The sequence below is a fragment of the Falco naumanni genome, chromosome 8 (assembly GCF_017639655.2).
Source record: "Falco naumanni isolate bFalNau1 chromosome 8, bFalNau1.pat, whole genome shotgun sequence".
NCBI lineage: Eukaryota > Metazoa > Chordata > Aves > Falconiformes > Falconidae > Falco > Falco naumanni.
The window spans coordinates 20263007-20284901 of record NC_054061.1 but is presented as its reverse complement, the minus strand read 5'-3'; the positions used below and the strand labels follow the sequence as shown (position 1 = coordinate 20284901).

At 59.2% G+C, this 21895-nt stretch overlaps 1 protein-coding gene across 7 annotated transcripts; it reads right to left on the bottom strand.

Moving 5' to 3' along the window:
- Positions 1 to 59: 59 nt before the first annotated feature.
- ARAP3 (ArfGAP with RhoGAP domain, ankyrin repeat and PH domain 3) lies at positions 60 to 21878 on the bottom strand. 7 transcript variants are annotated; one of them, XM_040603157.1, is made up of 34 exons: positions 21674 to 21878; positions 18677 to 19795; positions 18001 to 18062; positions 17609 to 17682; positions 17305 to 17375; positions 12744 to 13013; positions 12415 to 12484; positions 11472 to 11592; positions 11064 to 11251; positions 10161 to 10267; positions 9856 to 10055; positions 9618 to 9703; positions 9269 to 9451; positions 8868 to 9030; positions 8399 to 8545; positions 8169 to 8322; positions 7908 to 8010; positions 7479 to 7677; positions 7328 to 7391; positions 6847 to 7010; positions 6467 to 6679; positions 6211 to 6316; positions 5519 to 5666; positions 5258 to 5326; positions 4892 to 4966; positions 4555 to 4669; positions 4267 to 4395; positions 3925 to 4058; positions 3685 to 3767; positions 3451 to 3486; positions 2605 to 2668; positions 2360 to 2497; positions 1949 to 1987; positions 60 to 1245 (listed from the first exon to the last, which is right to left on the bottom strand). In XM_040603157.1, the coding sequence occupies exons 2-34, from the start codon at positions 19753 to 19755 to the stop codon at positions 679 to 681; spliced, it is 5421 nt and encodes a 1806-aa protein (XP_040459091.1). In that variant the 5' UTR covers positions 19756 to 19795; positions 21674 to 21878; the 3' UTR covers positions 60 to 678. The 7 variants fall into 7 exon arrangements, with proteins under 7 accessions (XP_040459091.1, XP_040459095.1, XP_040459094.1 ...); XM_040603161.1 differs by having other exon boundaries at positions 8399 to 8530; XM_040603160.1 differs by having other exon boundaries at positions 18001 to 18059.
- Positions 21879 to 21895: the final 17 nt, after the last annotated feature.

The following is a 21895-nucleotide window of genomic DNA, read 5'->3' as shown; positions in this document are numbered from 1 at the left end:
GTCTCCCCGCCTGCCAGACCCCCACATCTCACTGCTCCTTCTGCAGTGAACAGACCCTCCAGAGTACAAATAAACCTTTATTTCTCCCTGCTGGTGGAAGGAACAGGTATAAATACCCCAGCTGAGCAGGAGCTGGCCTCCATTGCCAGGACTATGCGCCCGGCACACACAGCCAGCTCTACTCCTGTTGCCCCCCCACCCCCCCCAAATATGCCACAGTAGATATAAGAAGGGAAGTGGAGGATCACGTGGGTGTCCTGACCCTGTCCTGTGAGCCCAGTGCTGGAGAGGGGACATCATGGTGTTATCTACCACGCTGGCAGGCACTGCATGCTCCCCTGCCTGACACTGTGCCATGCTCCCAAAACACGCAGGCACCGTGTTTTATTTTCTCTTTTACTTGCTTCCCTTGGTGCTGGGCCTGATGACAGACATGCCACCCACAAGCAAGAGCCCACGTGGCAGCACCCCCAGCCCTCCAAAGAGGGGGTACCATGGCTCTGCATCCTGGTCCCCACTAGTCCCCTGGTCCCCACTGGTCCCTGCTCCCAGCCCGGCTCTGGGGTCAGGAGGAGGAGGGTGCAGGCTCCCTGATGTGGGAGCGTGGAGTACCCATCATCGCTGCTGCCGGGTACGACTTGACCCCCAGGTTGGTGGCCACCCCTTTGGCACGGTGGGTCACGTCACTGGCTGGCCTGGCCCTGGTGGCTGGCCCTCATTCTTCTTGAGGATGACGCTGCTGAGCTCCTGGATGAGTTTGTCATTGATGGGTGAGGGAGGCTGCATGCTCCTCTTTCTGGGGATCTCCAGGGAGGTCTCCTTGTTAGGACTGCTCCCTGGTGTGGCTGTCTGCTCCCAGTCCCTGGCCAGCACCAGGGAAGGCTCCACATTCCTCTCCAGAGAGGCCGTTTTGGTGGGTCTGAGCCCCTGGGCTGGAACTTTGTCACTCTCCAGGTTCAAGCCCCTTTCAAGAGACAGGGCTTTGGTGACAGAGGGACCTGCCACCCTCTGGGCTGGGCTGGCAGGCAGTGAGGAGCGCAGCGCCGTGGCTGGGGGCTGCTCAGGAAATGGGGCTGGCTTCTTGGACCTGTCCACGGGGGGCATGGCTGACAGGTCTGCCAACAGCCCCTGCTCCAGCTCCAGCGCAGCCAGCTCAGGGAAGCTGCCCACCTCCTCATAGACAGGATCGGCGTCCACCTCCTTCTCCTGCTGCTCCTCTAGGGAGTCCTGGTGAATCTTCATGGGCTGGGGGAGGGTGGGGGGTCAGGGTGAGGGGCACTGTCTGCACTGCTCAGCTGTACCCCTCCATCCCCCCACCACCTTCCCCTCCCTGCACTCGGGTCCTGCCTGGGGAGCCTTGCCCCCTGCCCATGGGCCTGATGACTGCAGGAGACTCACCCTCCATCAGGTCTCTTGGCTCAAGCACTGTTGCCCTTTCTCCTCCATCGCTGATGGAGGGTGAGCGTTTTGGTCCCTGTGAGGCATGATCCCTGCCACCAAGCTGTGGCACCAGCTCAGCATTCCTTGCCAGAGGTGGTTTGGGGTGGGGAGGGCAGATGGGTGGCCATGCAGAGCACAAAGCCAGGTGAAGTCCAGGCAGGTGGCCCCCATGGAAATAACCTGATGGTGAGGGGAACTCAAACCCATTTTCTCGAATTTCTTATGTTGATTCCCCTCTGGGCAATATGAACCCAATGGGAGAGGCTCTGGGAACTGGGCTGGACTATTGTCATGCTTGCATGCACTGGGACCATGCAGGGACCTCCATCCCTGGGTATGGGGTACACAGAGCAATGAGCATCTCCATCTCTGCCATGCAGCTTGGGCAGGATGGCCTGGGCATGTCTCCGAGTGCAGGTGGGATGCTGCAGGCAAGCCCATGCTGCCAGAGCCAGGAGGCATGGTGCAAAGCCAGCAACAGACATGCTCCACATGTGCGGGTACTTACAAAGAACATGGACAAAGTTCTTCGCGTGTGCAGGCGGCGCTAGAAACAGAGGAGATGGGCAGAGGTAAGCACACAGTAGTGCAGAGCAGGGACACGGATGCCTTGGCAGGCAGAGGATGGGCACTGGGGTGCAGCACTCCAAGTGCCCTCACAGTGCCCTGCATGCATGGAGAGCTGCCACAGACAGGAGCACAGCATGCAGCACACACAACCACACTCACACACCCAACCCGCCCCACCCCCCCCACCCCCACCCCCAAGCACAGGGAAACACACCAAAAACATTCATCAGTGCCAGGCAGCTTGCACCCCCTCCAGGGCCCTGGAGTGGGCACATGGTCTTGAGATGGGTGCATGGACCTGGGTGGATGCAGGAGCACCCATGGGCAGGCGTAGCTGCTGGGGCTTTACCAGGGTTTGGTTGGCGGAGAGCATGGTGGCATCAGTGCTGTCCCCATGCAGGGGCACCAGCGGCATGGTGCCAAACTTCTGCTTGGCGAGGTCAGAGGAGGAGCGCCGGCGCATGATCACGGGGCGCAGGTCATCATGCTGTGCACAGGGACAGGACAGGGAGAGGGGGTCATGCCATGCTGCCTGGCCAGGCCCCTCCTGTCCCAGTGCAGCCCAGCTGGGTGGCATGGCCAGCCTGCACTCACCTGAGCCTTGAGGATGCTGGTGGTCCAGTCCCACAGCTCAGCCCGCCCCGAGCACACGAGGTACCTGCAGAGGAGTCATGTGAGAAGTTGTGAGGGAGCAGGGCCAGCGGGGCCCAGGTCCCCTTGTCAACTTGCCTGTGAGCCCTAGGCTGTCAGGCACAACTATACCCAGAGAGGCTGCACCTCTGAAACTGCATGCCTGAATCGCTGCTTCAGGGCAAGGCGAGAGCTTATTGAGCAGCCATGAGGCACCTTGGCTCAGCTGTCCTTGCTGCCCTTAGAAGAATATCACAGCCCCACGTCAGGAGCAGGTGATGTGCTGCTGCAGCACTGGCAGTGTCAGGGAAACGGGGACAGGATCAGTGGGATGCATGGGTATGCCCAGGCACCCAGTGGTGCCAGGGAGGCCAGGGCAGGGACCCTAGCTCAGTGCAGGGTGCAGGAGCACCTGCTGTTGGGTGTGCGGGGACACCGAGCAGTGTTGAATGAAGGCTGGCAGGCAGCACAGCCATGCAGGTGATCTGCACACCTGGGCAGGGTGAGCAGGTCCCTCTGGAGCCTGGTGCTGGGTGCTTGGAAGATGCATCTCCCCAGAGTGCTGGCGTGGATGGGGAGGTAGGAAAGGTGTGTGGCATGGAGATGGATTGCCCCTGGAGCCTGGCCCCCACCTTGTGCCAGGGAGCATGTGGCCTCACCACTCTGTCCCTTGAGTGTCTCAGCAAGGTACCAGCTCTACTTTGACCTCCAGGGCCCTGTAGCACTGCCCCTGGCTGTCCCACTCCCACTAGAACTGGGGACAGATCTCAACATCCCCCCAGCCCCAGGACAGTAGGGGCAGATACTCACAGCTGCTGCTTGTCCAGGCTCAGTGTGAAACCCCACCTGGCGAAAGGAGGAGACAGGCTGTGGGGCAGCACCACCAAGCCCAGACACAGCCTGGGGTTCATGGGCAGTGGGGCAGGGGTCTGAGCTTGTCCCAGCTTTGGGTCCCGGTGGGGCTTGGCATGCTCCCAGCATGTGCCGGGTGCAGGGACCAAGGGTTGTGTACCCCAGAGCCATGACTTGGAAGGTGCCACTTACTGGGCTGGTGGCTTCAGCTTCTTCTTAATGCCCATGTAAACCTTGGCTGTGTCCAGGGGCCACTCGCGCTCTGGCTTGGCACTCTGGGGAAGGAGATCTATTGAGTCAGCCCAGTTTGGTGCCAGCCTCCCTGCCAGGAGGACAGCCACCACCGTGCCACTGCTGTCCCCAGGCTCCCCTTCCTTGCCTCTCCTCCCACCCTCAGGGCACAGGTCCACCCTTGCAGCATCCCCTGGGTACCCTCTTCTCCTTGAGCAGCAGCAGCCTCCGATCCTGGATGACAAAGTAGCGCTCCTGAAACTTGTTCCCCAGCAGTCTGGGGGGCTCCTCGCGGCATTTCAGCAGCCCGCACTTGGGGGTCTCACGTTTGACACCTGCCCAGTGTGGGTGGGGAGATGGGGGTCAGGGGGGCTGGAAGCAGGTAGGGGGGTGGCTGGGGTATTGCAGTGAGATCCCACTGTGGGTCTCAGGGATGTGCTCCTGAAGGCTGCGGGGTCGTAGCCAAGGCAAAGGGAAGCACAGGCAGAGCTGTCCCACTCTGTGGACAGCCCTAGTGGCTGGGACCCTTTGTGATTGCCTTACCTGTGAAGAGACAGCTGCCCTCACCGATGGGGACCTTCCTCACCAGCAGATAAGCGGCACTGGGCTCTGGGAGTTTGCACCACTGCAAAGCTTGCTCCAGCACTTTCTCCTTGGGGTGCAGGGGTCGCTCTGGGGAGGCAGGGACACTCTCACTGCTGCATCCCCTTCCTGTGCCAGTCTCCATCCCCCCTGCCAGTGGCAGCAAGCTGCCCACCCATACCTCACACCTCCTCCTCACCAGCCCAGCCACACTGAGAGCATCCTCCTGTGCTATCCCACCATGCTCACCCAGCTCCCCATTCTCCAGGGCTTCAAAGGTCAGCCAGATGTCCAGGCTGGCTGCCACATTGCGCATCTCCAGCACCTGGTTGGTGAGCTCCTCTGCTGTCATCGTGGGGGACACCTGGGGGCGGACATAGGGAAGCTGCAGTGGGTGGTGGCAGGATGGCTCCCAGGGACAGGCTGGGACCTTTTTTTTCTTCTTCCCTTTTTTTCCCTCCTGCTTTTGCCTTTTCTTTCTTTTTCTCTTCTGCTTTTGCCTTTTTTTTTCTTTCTTTCTTTTTTTTTTTTCAGAAGCCTGCATCCCTCCTTGCTTCCTCTGGCATGGCCCTCCTTTGGGACTCACCTTCAGGGTGATGCAGCAATCCGGCAGCTTCTGCTCCAGGTAAACCTCGATGATGAGGTCCCCTGCCTGTGAGAGCTGGGGGAAAAGCAGGTGGCATTGATGCTGTGCTGGGACGGGTGCTGTGCACATTCCCTCTCCCCAGGGGCTGGTGAAGGTGTCCCAGGGAGCTGAGGCTGCTTCTCTGCTGGGCAGGAGCCTCAAGGTGATGAGCAAAAGGGAGACAAGCAGGGGAAGGTCCTTCCCCAAATATGTGGTGTGGGACAGCGGGGACCCAAGGTGGGCAGCTGGGAGTGCCCCCATCCTCCAGGCAGTCCCACCAGCCCAGGGGTCCCTTGTGATGGGGGCCAGCAAGCACATCCCTGGTACCTGGGTGTCCTTCCAGGTGGTGATAAGACTGTTCTCCAGATCCATCTGGGATACCTGGTCCTCGTCAATCTGCCAGAGGAAGGGTGCACAGGGTGAGAAGGACACACATGGAGTCAGTGAGGAGTGGGATATGGCTTGAGGGCACATGGCCAGGATAAAGGGATGCAGGGCGAGGCAGAGGCAGGCAGTATGGAGGGATACAAGGGGAGATGGACAGAGCCAGCACAGAGTGGGCTGGCAAAGACCCTGCAGAGAGCTTACATTGAAGATGCTGACATAGTTGTCAATGAGGTCTTCCATCACCTTGACCTCGTGCTCCCCTTTGCCATCAGTCTGGAAGAGACTGGGTGCAAAGAGCAGCGACAGGTTCTTGGTGCTCATCTGGTTGAGATCTGCACATTTCTGCACCCTGAGACAAGGTGGACAGAGATGAGGGGTTGGTCTCACTCTGGATGGGGTTTCAGCCCCAGCCACCCTCCTTTGCATCATACAAACTCTCCTGAAGAAAAGCCCATTTTTCCCCAGCTCCCCAGCAGTGGCAACTTTAAGCTGGGCAGTTCCTTTTCCAAGGACTCCCAGCTGCCATCAAACCACAAAACAGCCCCATCTCATACTCTGAGTTTGGGATAGGAATTTGGTTTTTCCCGTCTTTTTTTGGGCACTGGGTGAAGTTTCCATTCTATAGGCGGGTGTCCCCTACTCCCAAACCTCCTGTCACTCTCCCTTGCTGCAGGATGACTTTGGGAATGTTTGAGGTGTCCCAGAGTAACATGCTCCAGGACACCCCAGCACTGACTGGGGGACTGATGGGGCAGGGCATGGGCACTGGGCTCTCCCTGGCTCACAGGGATGGGAACCAGCATGCCTTAGGCAGCAGCGAGATGCCACACTATGGCCTGGCCTTGGGGACCCTGTCTGGACCAGGGCGCCCTGCAGGGAGGTGGCCTACTGACCGGTAGAGGTGCCCGATGAGCGCAGCCAGGGTCTTGTGATTGAGGCGAGGCAGGCGATGAATGAGTTCCTTGTACCGTTCCAGGCGCTGGGGCTTCGAGGAGATTTCTGCAGGGAGAAAACCAAGTCATGGACCGTTGCTGAACCCAACAGACCCAGAGCTGACATGGTACCAGGACACCTCCCTGAGGGACATAGGTCCAAGGGGTCGCTGTCAGGCAGCCTGGTGTGGGAGCAAGTGTGAGGTGAAGGAGATACCTGCAGCCTCCTTCCACTGTGGGTGCAGCTCCAGGGTGAAGACAGGGTCTTCCAGCTCACGGAAGAACCTCTTCAGCACATCAGTGACATCCTCGATGAAGTTGTCATTGATGCGCAGTTTGACGTTGCGAGCATCCCGCCGAAACTCCTCCATCAGTACCTTGATCCGGGACTTGGCTCCATTCTTGCGGTAAATACCCTCATGCCGCAGCCCTGGGACAGGGACGTGGGGTCATGGTGGGGTCATGGGGGCCCAATCCTGCTTGAGGAATCCCTAACAGGGCTGGTGCCCTGAGAGCGGTGCCTCCTGCTTGGACTCATTGGCCACCCCATGTGTGTTGGAGGATGCTCTGACCATGCTGCTGCCATGCTGAGCTCACCATACTGCGTGATGAAGGCAATGCAGCTGTCCACAATGATGGGAATGTCACCCCGGCTCAACTGCTGGTCCCGCAGTGCATTGCCCCGGCCCCCTGCTGATGCCTGGATGTCAGTGTACCATGCCGCTGAGTCCGCCCGTGACAAGCCCTGCAGGTAAAATGTCCTGAGAAGAACAAGGGCAGAAAAGAGGGAATGAAGGTTGCCGAGGGGGCAGGTCATCCCCTCCTGCCTGTAGGCACAGCCTGGCTCTGGGACAGGTAGTGTGGCACAGCCAAGCTAAGCCAAAGGACACCCTACCCCAGCAAGACACCCTGGGTTTGGGTGACCTCTGTAAACACCCTGGCCACAGCCCTGTTGTGCCAGTAGCATCCCCACTGTGGGTTTGGGATCAATATCAACTCATGCATGAGTGCCTTTGCCCTGGGCAGCCTGCTGAGGTTGCTTGGCTCATTATCTGTCATTTCCGCAGCCAGGACTCACCTCCCCATCTCCACAAGGATCATCAGCTCCTTCTTCTCTGGGGTCTCCGTGGGGGGAACGAGACCTGCATTGGGGTGAGAAGTAGAGGGGTCAGAGCATGCATGGCCCGCCACCATATGGTACTGGTCCTGGGCTGTGGCACAGAACTCACTGAGCTCCTGCAGCCGCCGGAGGTTGATGCTGTCCTCAGCCCCATCATCATCGGTGGGGCAGATGAAGAGGTGGGCTTTCTGCAGGATGAAGAAGGCCTGCTGCCATCGCTCAGGGTTGAGCATGCACTTGTAGCGTAGCTGGCCCACGCGCTGGAATTCGTAACCCAGCAGGCAGTGACAGCTCATGGGTGTGAACCACTGTAGGATGGAGCAAAGAGATGAGCTGGGTAAAGACAAGGCTCAGCACCTGAGCACAGACCCCCAGAAGGATGGGGGCAGGTCACCAGGGAGGACATGAGCCCCTGCAAAGGGAAGAAGGTGCTTGCCACAGAGGATGAAGATCACGGGGAGGTGGAGGAATCACAGTGGGGAAGTGAGGACAGAGCCCAGGGACCCACCAGTGCCATGGGGTGCTGAGGCTGGCTCACCTTGCCGATGGCACTGGCCCAGGCTTGCAGGGTCTCAGGCCCATCGGTTCCCAGCTGCTGCACTTTTTCCCCAGCAAGGAAGAGCTCAAGGGTGAAGCGAAACCTATGGAAGATGAACCAGCCCATCAGGACAGCCCCCTACCCCAAACCTGCACCCAGAGCCAGACCAGACCATTGCACCAAGCAGAGACCAATGCCCACGCTGCTCTCTCTGTGCCCACAGGCATTCTGGGCATGCAGTGGGGGCACAGCTGGGTGTACCTTTCAGTGGGGCCAGGGCTGGTGAGTGCCTGGGCTCTGTTCACGCCCAGGGAGATGAGGTCCCCACTCTCAATGTGGCCCAAGGGCTCAGTGCATTTCTCTGTCTCAAAGAAGAGCAGGGCTCTCTCCAGGGAGCACCACGTGCGCTGGAAGTCTGCAGGACGGGGGGGAGGTCAGCAGCCCTGGAGTGGGCACCCCACTGGCTGCCCTCCCATGGTCCCCACACTTACCCTCTTTGCTTTTCTTGGTTCCTGGGAGCTTGAGGGGGGCCATGGCCCGGTACAGGTACCCACTGTGTGTCACTGGCTGTGTGATCTCATTGTAGACTCCCTCCAGATGCGGTTCCTGTGCGCTGGCACTCCCTGCGGGGAATTGTGCTGAAAGCAGGATGAGAGCAGGCACCCACCAAAGCATGAGTACCAGAGGAGTGGGGAGACCCTACTCATGCAGGTGTAGGCAAGTCAGTGTCTCAGGCATGGGGTTCCCTGAAAAGGGGCTCCAGAGGAAGCTGCTGCCTTGTCCCATCCCAAAAGAGGAGTGCAATGGGGCAGGTGGGTCCCCCAGGGAACCACGGGACCTGATGCCCTGGCTGTCTCCAGCCTTGGGGTGTGCTGTGGGGGGCAGGGGCAATGCCAAGGAAGAAGCACACACCACACACCCCCCCCCTACAGCCAGATGGAGCTTGAGGGTTCTTGTTACCTGAATGGTTCCTGGGCCTTTTTCTCTCCAGTCCCCAGCAAAGGTCTGCCCCTGTGGCCACCTCACAGGCAGCAGGGTCAGCTGCCAGCCCAGCCTCCGAGGCTGAGAAGAACTGCAGGATGGTCTTGAGCAGGGCTGGTCCTGCCACTGCAGTGCACAGTGCCTGGGATGAGACAGATGCCTGTAGGGACCACATTGTGGCTCAAGGAGACCCCCAGCCCACTGCCAGGGGTGCTCAAAAACAGGCAAAGTGGGTCACAACTCCTACCTGAGCCCCGAGAACTACCTGACATGAGGGTGTGGGTGTACGCAGCCAAGCTGGTGTTGGTATCTCAGACCCAGAGCTCTGGGATGGTTCCCAGCACCCCAGCATCCTGGCTGTACTCTGAGGTGGCCCTTACCTGGAGCACGTCCTCCTGAGTGGCACAGTGGGGATGGGGCAGGCGGTACCGTCCCTCTCGGTACTTGCGTGAGATGAAGTCCCGTCTCTGCTCAGCAGTGGCGTCTGGGTAGAGGGCCTCAGCAGTGGGGAGGCGAGCAGCCCAAAACCGGTTGGCTCGGTCATTTCCCAGCACAATGAAGAGCTACAGGAGAGTCCCATGGTCATGGTGAGCACCAGGGCCAGCCAGGAGGAGCAGGATGCCCAGTGTCCCTGCATCCTGGGGGAGACTGTGGGGCTGGTGCCTTGCCCAGAGCCTGGCCCCTGAACATGCCATGCCAGCCCCAGTGCCCTGCCCTGAGTGTCTCTACCTGTACGATTTCATTGGACCAGACACTGGTGTCAAGCTTCAGACTTTGCACCTTGGAAATGTTGGAGCCCAGGCTGCGGTGCTGCCCTGCAAGGATTAGGAGAGTGAGCACCCCTTGGTCCTGCCAGGGGAACCGGTACCCAGGATGCACCCATCACCCAGCCAGCACCCTGCCTGCCAGGCAGGGCCAGCCCACACCTGCTGGGACCCCCATGTGCCTCCCAGGGAGATGTACTGGCCTGCACACTGCTTGCAGATGACCACACACAGGTTGATGGATGCCCAGTCGGGACTCTGAGCCCAGCAGTCTGCACAGTATTTGTTGGCTTTGTTGGACCAGATCTTTTCTGCCACCTCGTAGTCATAGAGTGTCTCAGCTATGGCCTCCTGCAGGGCCTCCATCCACTCCCGCTTCTCCCACTCTGACTCTGCCACGAAGCTATGAGCACCAGCACAGCCAAAACTCAGGGGTCTGGAGCAACCAGCACCTGGGTCCAGCACCCAGCTGCTCCCCCATCTTGTTCCACCCGGCTGCCTGAGGTACCTGAATATTTTGGAGGGAGTGATGAGCTCGAAGCTGCGGTTCTTGGCTTCACGGATGGTGGACCCACGCATCTCAATCAAGCAAATGCCAATGCCCATTTTAAAGAACTGAAATTCAGAGTGACAGTGGTGCTGGCTCTGCAGTGCAGCAGCTGCAGTGGACACACCACCCAGACATGCCCATGATACTGGAGCCAGGGAGCTGTGTCCAGCTTTCCCAGCACCCCATCCCTGCTTTGCCTGGACAAGCCAGACCCGGTACCCTGCCACGTCTCATGTGGGCTGACATAAAGCATCCTGCAAATACATCATGCCTTCAAATGAAAGGCAAGTTCTGCCCATAGCCCTTGAAACCTGGCCATTCAAGTCCTTCTGTTTTGGGGATTTGAGTTCACACTAAGTCAGGTGCACTCATAAAGCGTCGGCTTGAGCAAAAACCACAGAGGCTTGAATGTTGCTTTGTGCAAGTCAGGCAAAGTAAAACAAGGTGAATGGAAGAAAACCAGGGTTGCTAAGAAAATTCAGGAGGCAGGATGTGGGGAGTTCCACGGGCAGCAGGCAGGGTGCGACTGGCCGGCAGAGACCTGCTGCCTCCCACGTGGCAAGCCTGCACTGCAGTAGGCATGTTTGCTGGTGGTTTTGTTGTCATTGATCCACCTGTCCTGTGATGGATTGGGACATTTCAGTGTGACCAACACCTAAGTGCCTGGCAAAGATGAAGATAACTTGGTGATAGCGAGGAGATCCTGCTCTGCCATTCCCTTTCTCCTGCCTGTCCTTTTCCTCTCTGCTCTGCCTTTGGCACTGCCCCTGGCTAAGCTCCCTCCATCCCTCCATTGCTCTTATCCCATTCATTGCTGGCGCAGCCCTCTGTGCCAGCAGGGTGTTTGGTCTGGCCACAAACCTGCTCACTCTTGTACAGCCACATCTCAGGCAGGCTCAGGGCTGCAAACACCTTGGACTTCTGGCCCTTCAGCTCCAGGACGCCTGACTTCTGGCAGTGAGCGGTGTTGGCGGGCTGGGGCCGGCATCCCACCAGGCGCTGGTCCATCACCTTCTTCTGCAGCGTGGAGCACCACTCATTCCTCTGGGCTGGGAACCGGGCATGAGGGAGCAGGTCTGAGCCTTTCCCAACAGCCCTGGCATGGAGCAGAGCACCCGACAGACATGGCAGGGGAGAGGTCCCCTCGCTCATTGTGGCTAGATGTTTTAGGGACAGGGTGAGAGCTGCCCTCAGGATGCTCTGGCTGGAGGAGGGAGTCAGGGATGGTTCCTTGGGGACTGGTGGGTCCTGGCCCTGGTCTTCACTTACCCTCATTCTCAGCACGGAAGACAAAGATCCGGTGGCTGGTGAAGACCTGGAACTTGTTGTCCTTGGTGGAGCGAGCCATCTCAATCACAGACAGTGGGATCACCCCCTTGGGGTAGGGCTCCTGGAACAAGCCCCAGGCAGAGTTACCCCTTTTCCCTTCCTGTGGGGCACCTCCATAGCCTGGCCACCCCAGTACCCACCTTGCCAGGCACACTGGCACCATAACAGCAGAGGTAAGGGGATGTGTCAGAGATGTCTACAAGCTCCTGCAACAGTGGCTGCTCTGGGGCCATGCATGGTACCTGTTTTTGCATGGGTGTCTCTGGTGTGAGACCAGCCTGGCTGGCTGTGTGGTGGGACTGGGACAGCAGTGTCTGTCACCCCAGATGGCGTGGCAACCACCAGCACCCCACAGGAGGCCTAACGAGGCCATGCAGAGCCCCCACAGAAGGATGAGAGGATGTGGGACAGGAAAGGGTTGTCTCACCCCACACTCCTAACCCACAGTGCCAGCACCCACAGTGAGAAAAGCTCCTCCACGTGTAGCACATCCTCTGGGTGCTCGGCTGGGTGCTGCCTCATAGCAGAGTCCAAGGGACACCAGCAGCTGGGCAGGAGCTGAGGATTCAGGGGGGGATGGGATCACGGATGGGACCCAGAGACCCCCCATTTTGCAGCCTGTCCCAGGGCTTGCGAGTCAGCAGGGCCCCCTCACCTGCTCCCTTGCTACCCTGTGTTTCCTATGGCGTGAGGCTATGTTCGGAGTCCCCCAGGCACAAGGTGCCATGGCTGCTCCACCCTAGTGATGGTAAAGCAGTGCTGTCTCCTTACAGAAGGACAAGGGGAGGCAAAGGGAATATGGCAGCTCATGTGGTGTCAAGGCACCCCACTTAAGCTGCACAGTGCACCCTCCCCACCTTGCCCGCATCCCACCCTTTTGTACCTTCTCACTGCTGAAGTACATCAGGTTCTTCCCATCAAAACGGACGTAGCGCCTCTGGAAGACATAGTTCCTGTTGGGATGGCAGAAAAACAGGGATGTTGGGAAGCGGATGATCCCCCCCGAGAACCCTACATCTGCTCACAGACCCCCTCCTTCCCCCAAGAATGACTGCACAGAGACCCTTGAAGCACAGCTGGGGCAATCAAGAGGGTCCTCCACCTGTGGGGAGGTCTGGCTGCCCCAGTAGCAGGGTGACCAGCGTGCCCATCTCACCAGCCTTGTCCAAAGGGGTTTTACCTATGGGGACTGTCCCATGGGTGGGCACGTACCCCTGTGGGGAGAGTTTGTCCAGCCAGCCGCTGAGCATGGTGGGTCGGGGCTCAGAAAGTGATGTGAAGCTGGCGTAAGGGGAAATGGTGAGGTCATCCAGGACCTCGTCTGGGTAAAGATGGGCCGGCAGGCTGAAAGGGGCACCCTCGGCCCGTGGTGCATCCACAGTGGAGTACCCCTCTGTGTCATTTTGGATGATGCGGTCGATGAGCCGGGACCGGGTCTCCTCGTCCTCACTCCTTCCCTCGCTGCTGCACTCGCTGCTTGTCCTGTGAGAAATGGGGCTGTGAGCGAGCCTGGCTATGGCAGCATGGCTGCTCACCGTGTGGTGGTCTGGTCAGTGCCAGCCCATTTGGGGATGTCTCACATATGCAGATGCTCCTGGCCCCATCCTGGGCTCCTTGGGGTACCTACTGATGTGGCTGTTTGCATCTCCCTGAGAAGAGTGGGACAAAGGCTCAATGCTCATGAGTCCTATGGCCACCAGCAGCCTGAGGCTCAGCCAGTCCTACCTGATGGCAAGTCTGGGGCTAGTTGGCAAAATGGGCTTCCCCACCTTGGGTAACACTGCACAGGCCACCACACATCTCCAACCCCCTGGCATCACCTCCTTCCCCTCTCCATTCTCCATTTCAATCCAGGCAGCAAACTGAAGCCAGGCAGCTCCCTGATCCCCCGTCCTGCTCCCTCATCTACACCCACCCCAGCTACCCCCTCACCAGGGGTCTCAGCCTGCTGTCTCCTTCTACCACTCCAGTGTTCATGGCACTGTGAAGGTCCTTTTGCTGTGATACCCTCCTGCCTGCTCTTGTGTCCAGCCAAAATGTTTTGCCAAGGGGTTGGGATGGACAGATGGGCCAGTGGAGCTCCTGCATCCACCTCATTTTTTTGGAAAGCCATACTAAACCCCCCAGCCAGGCCTGGTGAGACTATCCAGTCACAACAATAAAAGGAAACTATAAAAATAAACTGCTAAGCCTGCCCCTTCCCCTCAGCCCTCTCAGCAGATACTTTTCTTTCCCTGAAAAGGAAGTATTCTGGAAAATGTCTGACGGCCCCAGAAGCTCACAGGGGAACTGCCCAGGTGCAATGGTGATGGGCAGGAAGAGAGTCACAGCAGCCAGGACACCCCAGCATCAACAGGAGAGCACCCATGCCACTGGGTCACTCGTCGCATCCAGTGCCAAGATGAAGAAAAGGCTCCAAGAAAGAAAGCAAGGACAGTGCGAGCCCTGTCACAGCTTCTGTCTGAGGAACACCTGAGCAAGCTGGGCATCTCCGGTGGGGAAAGGGTGCGTGATGGGGGCAGGTTTCTGAAGTTGTGAGCAGGATGAGGAGGGTGCACAGGCATCTCCTGGCCACCACTGCTTCAGTCACAGGAGCTGGGTGACATCAAAGCCAGCAGGAGCAAGGTGCAGAACCACATGGGAAAGGAGGGGCTGACCTGTGGGACTCCTCACCATGGGATGTTGTAGAAGGAGAAGTTTACGGAGGAGAAACTCGCTGGGGGTACTGAATATGAGAAACTACCTCCAGCACAAGTCCAAGTGCTAGAAATGCTTTTAGACCAGGCGAATGACCCCAAATACTGATTCTCACCATAAATCCTCCAAAAAGCTGGTTTTGAGCATTGCCTCATCATAACAGCTAAAGGCAGCACACGGACCTGTGCTCAGACCCTGGGCAGGCACCTTATGAGGCCATCAGACATTAGATGGCCCTGAACTATGTGGGACAGAAGCAAGACCTAAGTCTGCCTGGGAGGATGTTGGGCTGGAGCCAGCTAGGGGTCAGGTCTGGAGAAGTGAGATGGTAGATGGGGCTGAGGAGGTGGGTGGAGAGAGAAAATGGCCTGTGTCTGCAAGAAAGACAAGAAACGGCCATGGGTTGCTTGAAGGCTCAGAGTGCAATGAAAATTGCTTTTAATTAGCATAACAGAGCCTTGGCAGATATGGAGTCCCAGCGTGGTGTCCAGCTTCTTCAGGAGGGACCGGGCAGGGAGCAGGCTGGCTGGACGACTCTATATCACAGGCGGACATCAGCCTTGAGTGCCAGAGCCTAGTGGAAAACAGACCTGCTGAATGGGTCAGGACAAGAGAAAAAGGGGAAAAATCCTTGACAGCCATGATTTACAGCCACTGAAACCATAAAGAGCTGGAGGAAAACTGACATCTGGCAGGGACAAGCAAAGCACATGGCCCAGCTGGAGTGGACCGCACTCAGCACCCCAGGAGCATGCCAAGTGCTCCTTTTAGTTGAAAGGTATTTCCAGGTCAGCTGAGCCTGGAGGGTGATGCCTGAGGTGCACTGAGTTGGCACAGTCTCAGCCTGTCATTGCTCACATGGGAGATCTGGTGGAGGATGGAGGATGGGTGATGGAAGAAAGGGATCTGCTGGTGGTGAGGGGGGCAAGGAGCTGCTAATGGATCTGGTTATGTCAGCTGGGTGTCATGGGCCAGACAATCAACCTGTGAGTGGGTACCTGGAAGTAGGTAGGGGGATAAGGAATAAGCTGTCAAGGAACACACCATTCTCAGTGTTTCTTTTCCTGCAGGAAAGATGCCTTGAGGTGTGGGGAGAAGTAAGCCACGTAGGTATCTGGCAGAGGATCATCTCATGGTGGGCCTCGATGCAAACCAGGGCAGGGTGCACCATTCTCACCACAATGCCTGACGAGTTGCTGTCTGACCCAGTCCCCCAAGCTCCATGGGGTGACTGGGCACCGCTGTGCCACTGTCTCTCTCCTGGTGAGACTGGTGTCTGAAGCAGGGCAGATGCTGCCCTCCACACCAGTATTTCAGGGGGCTGAGCATCACCAGCTCAGATGAAGGTGCTCAAACATGAAAGCAGGTGAATCCCACCCTATGGTCCAGGCTCTGCTGGACCCTCAGAGACCCATCTCCCAGTTTTAAGGGGAATTTTGCATTCCTCTTCCTCTTTGCTGAGGATACCTCATTGCTGGCTGAGGCAGCTCTGTCCATCTTTAACACTGACACCCACTGCCCGGACCCCAGGCAGCAACATGGTCTGGATGAAACTCCCCCAGGACAGAGCGAGGAAGTACCTCAGTTAGGATGAAGATATTGTGTCAAAGGACTGGGAGGGCCTCACTGAAGTTTGGGAGTGGGAAATATTTCCCATAATGAGCGGGTTAGTGGGTTGCAGGAGATGCATTGTCCCCACTGACCAGGTGCCAATCAGCAGGATGAGGAACTGACTGAGCTGGAGAAACACCAGTGCTGAAGAGAAGGATTGGGAGGTCCCACAGTGGCAGGGGCAGGGTCCAGGGCTGGCCAGCAGTGGCTCAGCAGCTGAGCAGGAGCCCATAGCTCTGCTCCAGGAGGATCATTGTCAGATCAGTGGAGCTGGTCAGGGGAGGAAAGCATTGGAGCAGCTGGCAATGAAGCTATGAGCACCATGCAAAAGTCTTCAAAGACTTTTCTGTCTCTTGTTCAGCTCCCCACACCCCAACCACCTTAGTGCTCAGGCTGGGAAAAAAAAAACCCTGTGAACCACTGCCTCTGCTACTCTGCTGACAGTTCTGTCCTGTCTCTTTTCAGCAAGACCAGGCTGCAAAGCCCCTGGTGAGTCCAGGGCTGCAAGTGCCTGGCCGATGCCCTTGGGATGCTCTGGATCCCAGCTCCTTGGAAGCCACTGAACAGCACCCAGCCCTGCTCTGAACTGCTGGTTCAGAGGCTCCATGGCAGATTTCAGTATTTCTGTTTACAAAGCTCTTGTTCCCAGGTATTTGCAGTTCTCCACCTATGGCCTGTGTTGGCTTTTATCTGACTGCAATGTGTGGCTGACCGTGATGCTGGATCAGGCCACACTGCAGTGACTTGCACCCAGAGCAGGAGGTGGGCTGGACCAACCAACACTGGGGCCAGAAAAGCCGGGGCATGGCGATGCACTGGCCGGCAAGGCCACGAGCAGACCCAAAGGACAGAGCTGCAGCTCGCCTTCTCTCTAAGCAACACAGGAAAAGGAACCCTCCCCATTTGAAATGGGAAGAGCAGCTTTCCTTCCTCTTTCTGAGATGCTATCAGGAGTTATGGAAAGTACATTTCAAAAACATTTTTAAAGTGCCTCTCACGATCTCACTGTCCACCACAGTGTGACAGATCAGCAAATGCTGATCTGATGATGCTGGAGCCTTTGGAGTTTACACATCCCTTCATCTGGAGCTCAGTCATTCCCTTTCTGAGCAAGCCCTGTTCCTCCTGGTGTTTCCCTGCTCCCAGCAGCAAAATCCAGGCTCTGCCTGGTGTGCATGTGCCCAGTGCCACTGTCACTGCCCCAGCTGTGCACCCAGAGCATCTGTGGGTAAGCACTGGCCCCCCGAGGGCCACCCACCAGCATGGTTCCTTCTCATCTCTGAGCTCACTGGCTCTTCTTAAGATTGCTGACCTGATGCCAGATGCTCCTGATGGGCTCTGTGGTGGGGGAAAAGTGCCCACTACCTCTCAGACTGTCCCCAGGGGCGTCCCCTGCCCCCCTGACATGCGAACCCCAGACCCGAGCCCAGCCCAGCCCCTGTAGCCCAGAGGAGGTGATGCCTACCTGCATGCTTCTCGCTCCAGGTCCAGCTCAGACACTGTCTCATAGCTCTGATTAGAGGCGATGCCAGCACCCTGGGAGGAGAGACTTGTCACATCTCCTCTGCCATCTCCCATCCCAGACCCCCTCAACCTCCCTGGCCCACTATGAAGGGGGCTCAAGCCTGTGATCCCCACCCCAGCAGTGATGCTCAGCCAGGCATTGCTGGGAACCACGGTCTCACCAGCTGCAGCTCCCCACTTCGCAGCAGCTGCTGGGATGCAAGAAGACTGCAGGGGACAGCCAACATCCCACAGCGTCCTCTCACCTTCTGCTCCCGGGATGGGGCTACATGCCCAAAGATGGTCTCGCTGTAGGGGCTGACGGGCTGCTCACTGACCTCTGTGGGATGAGACATGGGAAGGAAAAGCAGTCAGTGGTGCCTACTGCCGGACAGCAACCAGCCAGGACTGCCAACCCTGGAGGGGGACCCCCACAGTGCACCCCAATGTCCAAGGCATCTGGCGTAACAGAGATGCCAGCCCAAATACGTGTGGGGCTGGATCCTGCCTTGGCCTGGGGCCACCCCAGTCCCTGAGTGAGGCAGGAGCACAGGGCAGGACCTGGGGGAAAGGCAGGGTGTGTGGGTGTCCCCCACACACCCCTTCCCTGGGGACACCAGGAGGTCTCCGCTGCACACTTGTGGCCTGGGGCTCTCACCTGGCTTGCTGGTGGGTCTCTGTGGGATGGGGGGCAGGCCCCCGCCGGGCCAGCTGGAACTGCTGGAAAACAGGAGAGGGGTTACTGTGGCTGCAGCCAGGCCAGAGTGGTAGCCTGTGAGGTTTTTCCACCTTGTTTTCTTGTCTGGCTTATATGGGCTGGAGGCTGTGCCTGACTGGGGCTGAGCCAGGCTTTGTTCCCCAGGATGTGCAGCATACCCTCCCTGCTCCCTGCACCCTCCTTACTCCCTTCTCCTCCCCACCCTGGGACATACTGGGCTGTGTCTCATGGGGCTGCTGGCCATTTCCCACCCGAGCTTGCCCCCGGCTGACATCTCCTGCCTTGCTCTCAGCAGGAGCCAGTCCCAGAGCCCTCACACCCTCACCGTGCCAGGGACACCCAGCCCTGCTGCCTGGGGGGGGCAAAGGAGGGGCAGCAGCTTCTTTGAGCCATCTGGGGCCCCAGGGCCCTTTCAGCTCAGCGGGATCCCAGCTGCCCTGCAGGACTGCTCCATGCAGAGCCTGGGGAAGGCATGGGGAGGGTGGTGAAAGGGGCTTTGTCAGCACCCAGAGGCAGGCAGGGCCAGGCTGGGGATGGGGTCCCAGGGGATGGGGTCTCTCTGGCTGCTCTGCACCCCCCCTTCCATTTCCTGGGATGAGGGAAAACATCTGCTTACTCAGGCTTGTCGTCCAGCTGGGTCAGCTCCTGCGGGGACAGAGCCGGGGGCTGAATCAGACCCTGACCCTGGGGACCATCCTCCCCTCCTGAGTCCTCAGTGGGTGCTGATGGGGGCTCGAGTCCTTCATAGATGACGTTGGACACCATCTCCACCCTGCCCTGCCCTGATCCCGTCTGTGAGGCTGCCCTGGGGCAGGGCGAGGGATCTCTTCTGGCTGGGATGGCTGCGGTGGGCAGGGGAGGGTTGGATGCAGGGTGACCCTCCAGCACAGTTCCAGGGCTGGGCTCGGCTGTCTGGCCCCTGTGGCTGTGCCGTGGTGGGACAGATGGGACAGATGGGGGGTATTTCTTTGTTGGCTCCACGGTTTGTCTGTGATCCAGAGCTGGGGGAGGACGTGTCTCCTCTCGAGCGCTCTCCCGTGCTCGCAGCCGGGATGCTGCCATGCCCATGGCCACGGCTGCCCCTGAACCAGCTGGCGGCACTGGCTCTGGGCTCTCCAAATCCGTGGAGCTCTCCCCCGGCACAAACCCTTCCAGTACCACAAACGCTGCAGGTGCCCCGTTGCCGCCTGGACCGTGTGTTGGCACCGTGGTGCGTGCCAGTGGCACGGGTGTGAAGCTCTGCTCTGGCTTTGAGCGAAGGAAAACTGTCCTTGGCTTGGGAACTGGCTTCACAAGGCGGGGAGCAGGGTCCTCCTCTGGAAGCGATGCCTGGGCAGGCGCAGCGACGCGTTGCTGGGTCCCAAAGGCATCAGTAGCCCCTCCCAGCTCTGCTTTCATGGCATCTTTGCCTGCCTGGGGGGCATCCAGGACCTCGGTGGCTCGAAAATGGGTGTCTCCTGCTGTGGTTTCCCCTGGGGACTGACTGAGCATCACTGTCTGCTGTGCCAAGTTCAGGATCCTTTTGCGGTGCCCAGTGGCGGTGATGCCAAGCTGCTGCAGGTCATCGCCACCCAGCCAGGCGGCATCTCTGGCCACATGGTACCCATGCTTCTTGAAGACATCCTGGTACCTCTCCAAGTGGATGGTGGTCAGCCAGTCTGCGATATCAGAGTCAAGACTGCACGGGGAGCTCATGGCCCTGGGGTGCCTCTTTGACGGATGCTCAGCCCATCATCTGTTGAAGGAGGAGAGAAAGGGGGTGAGGAGGGAATAGGAGGTGGGTGGGTGGGTCCAGCTTCTGTGAAGGGCACAGATGCTGTGGGTGGGAGCACGGGATGCTCCTGAAGGTCCCCCCGCCTCACCGCTCTCCCCAGAGTCGCTCACCTCCCAGCTCAAGAAGCCAGCATCCTGTTGTTCCTCAGCCCCAAGCCTCTCCGCCCCTCCCCGGAGTTGCCGGATCCTGGCCCTGCTTTGTCGGTGAGGCTGTGACCCGAGCCCAGACAGGAACTGAGCAGCCGGGGGCTCACAGGGGAGTGGGTAGTCGAGCAGATGCTGGACACTGCAGCATCCTGGGCTCTGTTGCATGCAGAGCTGGGTTGGAGAACGAGAGCTGGCACAGCCAGGGGGGTGTCCTGGCGGAGGGGGCTGCCTGAGGCAGATAGTGGGGGGGAGCAGCTGGGCCCCTCCCAGGGGATGAGCTGCTGTGCCGGCCAGCTTGGGGAGGGCTCTGCAGCCGGAAGGGCCAGACCATAATTTCTCTCTCTCACTGTTGTTGAGGGCATGAGAGAGGTCAGCATGACTCACGGGCAGACGGAGGGGGGACAGCCTCCCACCCCCAGACGGGCCGGGCCTCTATGCCCCTGCTGCCAGCACCCACAGCTCGGGACAGAGGGGCACAGCCTGGGGCTTGCGTGCAGCATGGTGTCCACCCACCAGGTCCCGCTCTGCCAGGGACCCCCATCCCCAGCTTATTTGCTGGCACCGCCCCGGGACAGAGCTGGGGGCTTTCTGTGGAGCACTGAGGGCCTTTTTCCCATGAATCATGCTGCTCTGCACTAAACCATCTGTGCTGACTGTGCTGCCACTGAGTCTTTTTCCAGTTCCTCCATTTCCCTCTATTGTTCGGTGCAGGCTTCCTTCCTGCTGCCTGCATGCTCCCACGCATCCCCTGCCCTCTCCCACAGGAGCTGCGTCCCGACCTGCTGAGGGACAGCCAGGCCAGATTCCCTGCTGCATGAGCCCCCGCACCCCCACGCAGGCATCTGCCTGCTCCCCAGCTCTGTCTGCACAGGCAAGGGTTCCCTGAGTGGCACGGGGAAGTGTGGCCAGGCTGGTGGAGGCGCTGGTGTTCCTGGGAGCACGTGGGGGGGCACGCCGTCAGCAAGCACGTGTGAACAGCAGGGGCTTCTGCTCACGTGCGTGGGTGTGGGGTGTGCATGCTGTGTGTGCCCAACCCTGTATACATGAGCACAGAGGGGTCCCCATGGGGCGAGCAGCTGCACGCTGGTGTACATTGAGGAGGGACAGCCATGGCAGGAGCTGGCCCAGAAGCTGGGGGAGCAGGGCATGAGGTGCAGGGCATGGGGACATTGCAGCTGGAAGGCTGCTTATTGGTGTAGGACCTACACAAAGGGCTGGGCAGGGGGGTGTGGAGGAGGATGTCCTGCACTGGTGTGTGCTGGTGTCTCTGCCACAGGGTTAAAGGGCTGTACCCACTTCTGCCCAGCAGCCTGGTGCTGAGATGGGGCAATTTCCCTCTTTCTTGTGCCTGTATCGCCCCGAGGGATCTGTGGCCACTTTTGTCCCCTGGCTGCCCTGCCTAGGCTTCAACAGGCAGCCTCCTGCGGGAAACTGGCTCCGGAGATCTCCCTATGCCTGGGCAGTGGGCACTGGAGCCGTGCCAGGCATTGGGCTGTGGTGTGGCACTTGGGGGCAGTCCAGCGGTGCCTGTGAGTGGTGGCACTTCAGAGGGAGCTGGACACCATCCCTGTCCCTGCAAACCCATGCAAACCAACCAGTGCAGTGAGCACGGACTACCCAGGTCCTGGCCCTTCCCCCCATGTCCCCGAATCTGTCCCATCCATCCCTTGCCACCCTCGGGGTTCTCCCTCACCTCTCACCCCGCAGCGCAGTCCGCAGCCCCCCAGGGCTGGCTCCAGCAGAGCAGCACGGTGGCAGTGCTGCTGCGGGCTCCACGGCTGCCCCAGTCTGGGCTCCAGGGTGATGCCAAGGTGTCTCTGCTGGGCACAGGGCTCAGCCTGCAGGCACAGGCAGGCAGCCCTGCAGGAATTGCTGCGGGCACAGGCAGGCTTCGCAGCACCCAGCCCACGCCTCC

Excerpts from the sequence above, each read along its gene's own strand:
- ARAP3 (XM_040603157.1), bottom strand. The coding sequence starts at position 19,755 with ATGAGCTCCCCGTGCAGTCTTGACTCTGATATCGCAGACTGGCTGACC. Across the intron at positions 17,376-17,608 it reads CCCCATCCCGGGAGCAGAAG|GGTGCTGGCATCGCCTCTAA; the intron begins GTGAGAGGACGC and ends CTCTCCTCCCAG. Across the intron at positions 8,011-8,168 it reads AGCCCTGGCCCCACTGAAAG|GTTTCGCTTCACCCTTGAGC; the intron begins GTACACCCAGCT and ends CATCTTCCATAG.